The 7670-nt window shown below is 36.8% G+C and overlaps 1 protein-coding gene across 1 annotated transcript; it reads right to left on the reverse strand.

Annotated features, from left to right (window-relative positions):
- Nucleotides 1–2746: 2746 nt before the first annotated feature.
- Nucleotides 2747–3331, reverse strand: LOC145675312 (uncharacterized). The gene has a single exon (XM_081745704.1). The coding sequence runs from the start codon at nucleotides 3329–3331 to the stop codon at nucleotides 2747–2749; it is 585 nt and encodes a 194-aa protein (XP_081601830.1).
- Nucleotides 3332–7670: the final 4339 nt, after the last annotated feature.

A 7670-nucleotide genomic window follows, 5' to 3' on the forward strand; every position in this document is an offset into this window, starting at 1 on the left:
ATCTCGGTCTCTGTCTCGTCTCGGTATATAAAAGTCTCGGTCTCGGTACCATCACTTCTTTATTTGCCATAGCATCTGCAAAGCGAATATAATTAAGTTTCCTGCCTACTAGCTACTACGAAAATGTCATCTTTGGTGAAATACTTTTTTTGATGTTTCCTCTAAATATATAGGGTGTTTCAAAACAAGATCGATAACGTTTGGGAGGTGATTCCTGACACCAAGATGAGATGAAAAGTATAGATCAACCTGGGTACACGAATGCTTCCTTTCGGAGTTATAGGCTACCGAAAACATGAAAAAATGAACTTTAAAGGTCCATAGGTTTTAAACTATGGGACGTACCGTTGTCGAGTCATGACTTTACTTAGGCACTAATATGTGCCCTATGCAAAAATGCATGTTTCAGAATCCTAAGGTACTCAACCAATAATTTTTATAGAGGGAGTTTGGCTACAGGCATATAAGTTCAAGTACTCACCAATTACCTCTATAAAAATTGTTGCGGAAATGCCCCAGGATTCTGAAACATGGATATTTGGATAGGCCACATATTAGTTCCTAAGTGAAGTCTTGACCCGACTACAGGACGTCAATTAGTTTAGGAGCTATGGACCTTTAAAGTTCATTTTTTCATGTTTTCGGCAGCCTATAACTCCGAAAGGAAGCATTTGTGCACCCAGGTTGGTCTACTATTCGTCTCATCTTGATGTCAGGAGTCATCTCCCAAACGTTGTCGGTGTTGGTTTGAAAACCCTGTAGAAGTTGGTGAAAGGCAATATCTCTGTCAAACTTCCTACAACTATACTTGCCTCCGTCATTTCAACTCTTAGTGCAAAGCCTTCCTAAATTTGTTTTTTTAAAAAATGATTTACTTGGCGGAAGCCAACTCAAACCAACATATACTGCATTTTATATCTCTTTACCCGATAACTTGAAGTAACATATTCATGTAGTATGTACTGTCTAATAAATTAAATTGTTTATATATATATATATATATATATATATATATATATATATATATATATATATATATATATATATATATATATATATACTTATATATATAATATTAATTGTATATTTATTTTAGGTAGTGCAATTAATATTCCTGATCAGTGAACTGAAGGCTAAAGCTAGCATACATAACGTCTATCTGTTGCCGCGGGTTGGATTCTACTCGTAGTAACACTGATTTCAAATTTCATGCCTTTTTGCGGCATGGCTTTTTAACATAACTTGAAGAACACAGAAAAAGCTTAAAAACCAATATCTTTAAAAAAACTGCTTTCCTTGTAAACGGATCCGGTTTACGGAGAACAACGAAACTCCACTCTGGTGAGAAACGAAACTGGGTTTGAAGAAACTTGAGACCAGTTTCGCTTAAATCCGAACCGCTTTTGTAGAAAACAGAAACCGGGCTTGGAGAAAAAACCGAATCGGTTTTTGGAAAAAACCGAAACAGATTCCTGAAAAAACCGAAACCGGCTTCCGAAAAAACCGAACCGGCCCCGGCGAAAACCGAACAATTTTTTTGAAGAAGACCGAAACCGACTTTGTCGAAAACACGAACCTGGTTTGTAGAAAACCGAAACCGGTTTCGGTGAAAAAAACGAACCGTTTTTTGGAGAAAATCTGAACCGGTTTCGGCGAAAAACCGGTTTTTTGCCTATCCCTAGCATATACTCGTATACTATACAACCACATATATATCTATATATAAATATATATATACTATAACATATATACATATATACACACATATATATAGAGGTAACTAATATGGACTAATAAATACATAAACACGTGTGAGACAATCAATATACATACCACAATATAATAGATATGTGTATTCATATCTTATACTCTAAGCTTTTTCAACAACCTATTCCACTGTTGGTCGATGATCAGTCCTGAGTTCCAGTTCATAGCTTTATTTCCCTCCATTTCTATAAACCGTGCCTCCTTCCATTTCCTAACTATGCTTGTTTCTTTCTAGCCTAAAATGTTTACTTAATTCCAATTAACTGAATGTCCCGTGTCCTTAAGTGTTTGTAAACCGCATTTTTTGTTCCTTTGTAGCCTAACGTCATCCTTATGTTGTCTTATACGCTCTCTTAGTCTCTTTCCAGTTTCCCCAATATAACACATATCACACTCACCGCACTGAATTTTAAAAATCAGTCCTTTTTTCTCCATCATTACCCCTTGTTCTTCTTCTGTCTTCTTCCTTCTTTTTTCCCTTATTACATCCAAAAGCCTCTTACTCCCTTTTCTGTAAGTTGAGATGCCCCCATCTTCTTAAGTATTCTTTTAATGATTTCTGTTTCTTCTCCCAAACTTTCTATCCCTCACCACATTTTTCTTCTTTCTTCTATTCCTCCTTCACTTTGCTCTCCTTCTCGGCTTATTTCTTTTTCTTCGTTTATCTTCTCCCATCTCCTTCTGTATTTTAGCCTCTTTCTATAGTATCCATTATTCTCCATCTGCTTATGGAATGACTGTATACTCTGTTCCGCCTTGTCTCTTTCACTGGTTATTTGTTTAATTCTATTCTCCATGTTAATGATGAAATTCCTCTTGGTCGAGTAATCTACATAACTTCGGGCGTGGCAATAGTTTCCCGACGTGCAATTTTTTGATACCATCTGTGTATATCACTCCTTGTTTCCTCCTTATTCTCATATCAGGAAAACTATAGCCTCTTCCTTTTCTACCTCTAGCTCCAGTTGTATGCCTTTCTCTATATCTTCAATTTCTTTACAAACTTTTCCAATTGCCTTACAGTTCCTTTCCAAATCCCCAAGCAATCGTCAATATATCTAGCAAAAAACACTAATCTGTCACTTCCTTTCATCCTTACTTTCTTCTCCCAGTCGTTCGTAGTAATTTCTGCTGACATTGGACTCAACCTGGAACCCATGCTTAGTCCTTCCTTGAATTTCAATAAATTATCACCTATAACACAATAACTGTTATTCCATATAGTCTTCAGGGCCTCCTTCAGTCCTTCTCCACTCCAACCATTGATCTTCTTATCCTTCATCAACTCAGTGATGACTTTAACAATGTTGTTTCTTCTTAGACTTGGAAACATAACCTTCACATCGACACCGAAAATAATTGTTTTAGCTTTGCTCTGTCCTACTTCCTCCAACCTTCTTCTTAACTCAACCGAGTTTTTCACACTGCTACTGTCTTGTTGCCTCCTTAACATTTCCACAACCTTCTTTAACTCCTCCTTCAATGGTTCAAATATATTTCCTCGGCAATCTAATACTGGTCTCAGTTTTACCTCCTCCTTATGTACTTTTGGAAAACCTTTCATTACCGTATCCTACTTTCTTTATTAAGACCTCTTTCAAAACCTGCTTTTGTTAGTGATACTAAAACTTTTTCTTTAATTTCCTCACACACAGATCTTTCACCTATCACCTCGTAAGTATCATCATAGATATCATTCAATGTTTCTTTGTATCATTGTTTTTCCATCACCACATTGGCACCACCTTTGTCCGCTTGTTGCACACATATGTCTTTTCGCTTCTTTATATCCTTCAACACACTGTACTCGTGTTTTGAAAGGTTTCCCTTTGGCTTCTTTATGTTCCTTTCCACAATCAGCTTAGCCTTTCTCCTTATCTTATCCCTTATCTTCTTGTCCTGCACTTGAACTATGGCTTGCTCTACCGTGTATATAACCTCTTCTGCGTCCAATATTTGTTCTTTCACTTTAAACTTATAGCCTAAACTTAACACTTTCTTCTCATCATCCGACAACGTAACATCACCTATTACTACCACCTTTTTGTCAATGTCCTCCTCCTGATTTGACTTCCTCCCTAACCGCCTTCCCTTTTCCATTAATCTTTTCTTCACTTTCATATTAAATTCCTCTTCCCACACTTCCAGTCTCTTCATAACTATATCCCTAGTAAATATCAACAAACTATCACTAATGTCACTTTTTAACTGGTATACACATGGTATAGTATTGACTCTCCATCTAATATTCCAGAACATCTTATCATAACTATTTATTACAAATCTTTATGTGTCACAATGACATTTATGTATGTTCTACCAGGTCGTCCTATTCCCCTTCCATTCCAATATATTTCTAATAATTTCCGACATTACCTGATCTCTTCCAATATTAACATCCATAGCCGCTCAGACCGAGAGAAATTGCTTTTAATAATTTTATCACTGCCTCCACTACAGGCTTCATTCACCCATTACCAAAACCAATCCGTTCCTCATCTAACACTACTCCTGACATAGTGATCACATGATCTCTCGCCCACAGTATTTTCATCTACATTCTAGATCCTCTGGAATGTAGATCGCTACTAAACTTACTAAACTCATACAATGTCAGCGGCCTATCCTCCTTTTACTGAAAATGAATTTAACCCTTCGAATACCAAGACTGGGTCAATTTGGCCCAGATGATGTTTTATAAAGAAATGCTACAATCTCAAAGAGAGGTAGTGGGCTAATGTTTTAGATATTCCTCCATTATCCATTCCGCAAGCCACGTGATTCTTTACTCCTCAAAGGTATGTAATGTGTCACATGCTTGCTTTCAAAACGCACTGCACCAGCAAACCGCTCTGCAAGGACTGCCAGGTGTAATCAAAATACAATGTGTGACAGAATTTATTCCTAACAAAGACAGCGTATTTCTATGTATAAATTTCTAATGTTACCGTACTATAATTCAAGTATTGTTTGAAAGAATCACGGGCCGCCACTGACAGTGTATACTGCGTATAATATGTACTGTAATATAAAGAACGATCAGGTTCATTGCCCTTTTCATTGTACGTTAGAAATTTTAACTCCTTGAATGAAACTTGATATATATATTTTTTACAAGAAGCAGGAATGGGTCAAAATAACTCACTTTACCTAACATTGTAAGCTTGGTATTCTAAGGGTTAATCCACTCTAATCTTTACCACCAATCATTCAACTCGTAATTGAGCAGTGCATCTCTCAAACCGCATATATATCACCTCATCATCCTAAAATTCCTCCGCGCTACTTTCGTCTAGTTAAACACTCACGTCAAATCTATACAGAATATGTTGGCACTGGCAACCGCGAAGCTCTTTAGCATCATAGGGCCCTCCACCGAACAGTGTTTAATTATCTTAAAGTTTATAAATTACGACAATGGATTAAAATTTGAAACACGATTTCTGCCATATCACACCCTTCGCAATATTAGATGCGTTTCAACGCATTAGCTGGTAAATTTACCCAAACCTCTTATCCTCTCTTACATCACGATCAGAAATTGCTCAGATACGAAGAAGCTAAAACCTTTGCTTCCTAATTATAGGAGATTTTCACACCTCTATCATTCACTTAGCATTTTAATTATCATCCTGTAGACCATTTCAACTTCAATTCACCACATATTCATCTTCAACCCAACATATCTACTCACAAAGCACTCACTACCTTCATGTCTACTACGCAAATCACTAATGTCATCTATCATAAATGTTATAATGACCCTGAAATCAATAACATCTATCGACATGTAAGACAAAGTCCACCAATACTGCTCAATCTTAGAAATCATCCAAATTTCTCTTGTTTTTTAAAATCAAGAATACCGTCCGATACAGCTCAACAGAATCTTAACCAAAATCCAAGGAAAAAAATATCCTCAAATGACTTCATGTTCATCTTTCTCATTACCATCTTTACCACACCATCAAGCAGGCTCCCGCCCAGAAATTAGCATCAACGATCAGCTTCTGCGTCTCCTCAACTGCATCCATAAGCAGTGTAATACCACCACGCCATCTTGTCTGGTAATCTTTAATTTAGAAAAGGCATTTATTGACGTGTAGCGTTAGGGTTTGCTTTCAAAAAAGCCACATTTTCGCCTTCTTATCGCATATATCCATTTTATTTACAATTTCTTGTTTGGCCACCGTACTTACGAATACATTTATCAACAGTCATATCAAACAATATTTATGCACTCAGGCATATCTAAGGCTCTTTACTTTCACCCTCTTTATATCTACTTTATGTTGTTGACATGCCTCTTCCCCCACAAAATATTCAGTTATTTCCATAGGCTGATGATACAACTTTTCTTGCAATTTGCCGTATTATTCACTAAGTAAACAACGCCTTACAACCAATAATACACATTTTTATTCTGTGGTGCAATAAACGGCGACTGAAATCCAATGCTGCTAAAACCGAAACTATAGTATTTCTGCCTCCTAAGAAACGCTCCAGATTTCACAGTAATTCACACTTACTTCCATCACTGTTAACGACAATCGTCTTAGAATCTCCAAAACCGTTAATACTTAAGACACACCATAGATAGATACCTCAGATGGAATACTATGTCCAGGACATCAACAAAAAGGCATATAGTCGACTCAATCTATTAAAACGACTTACTCGCACAACCTGGATTATTTCTGCGAAGCTACTCTTAAGCACTTATATAGTCATTCTTCGAACTGTGCTTAGTTACGGCCATACCGTTAGGTTTCGGCAGCTACCCGGTTTTATCAAAAACATAAGGTTCTCGAACATCACACACTCAGAATTCTATACCACATCAAACTCCCAAGCTCTGCTCCAGAGCTCTATGCTCGCGTGACTTTTCCATACATTTGGTTCCATGTAGAAAAACTTCGCCTCAAATACGTCCGGAATTCTGTCCTCATCATCCACTCCTCTCCGATTCCACCAACGCCCATATCAATTTTTATATCGTTCACAACATCAGTCATTCTACCTCTTCCTCCTCTTTACAATGTATCATTATTCCTTACCACCGAATCATCAAGATCTTCCGCTAATCAGAAAGTATCTTCTCTATCACCCCCCGCACAATATCATACAATCATATTCTACACAATAATTCCTTAGTCACTAACAGAGTTTCCCACTTCCTTTGATTAATGCTTTAAGCAGCCCCCAAGGGAGAAGAATAACCTAAATCCGTCATTTTACAATATCTTATAGTTTGTCTCGTCCAAATGCACCTCACCTCATAGATATTTCACTCATCAACGCAATATGATGAAATGTAAATCCAAATACTTTCATCATTATGTCTATCATTCATTGTACAATTTCCTTTCTCCACCGTCATTATGATTACGATTGTAAAGACCGTAATGTTTTATTTACTTACGTTTTTATGACATAAAGTTATTATAAATTGTTGAAAATCCCTTAGACCATGTCTAACTCCTTTCTCGCAGTACCCGTGACTTCTCTTTCTCCCGTGGAAGGCATAACCCTCGAGCGGGTAGTTAGCTAAAACAAACATGCGCCATACCTTTACGTTATAATTTCACTTATGATGTTATTTCTAAATGGTGTTTTATAGGTAATTTGTGTCTTGAAGCAACATAGAGTTCTTTGTTTTATACTTTTATCACAAGACTGAAGTCGCTGTGAAACCGAAAGTAAAATTTTGCTCAAATATGTACCCCCTTGGCACTTTCAGATAATGACATTTTTATAAAATTCCGTATCAGGGAGCCAACAAAAATATAGGGGAAAAGTGTGAGGTGTGTTAAAGTTGGAGATGTGGGACAGTGATATATCTCTCTCGTGATTTATGTTAAGTCATAGTGATTGCTAGCAGATCTGGTGGCAACATTTAATGA

The sequence above is a fragment of the Thermobia domestica genome, chromosome 18, assembly GCF_964235325.1.
Source record: "Thermobia domestica chromosome 18, izTheDome1.hap1.1, whole genome shotgun sequence".
Classification (NCBI taxonomy): Eukaryota; Metazoa; Arthropoda; class Insecta; order Zygentoma; family Lepismatidae; genus Thermobia; species Thermobia domestica.

Coding starts and splice junctions, on each gene's coding strand:
- LOC145675312 (XM_081745704.1), bottom strand. CDS start 3,331: ATGAAAGGTTTTCCAAAAGTACATAAGGAGGAGGTAAAACTGAGACCA.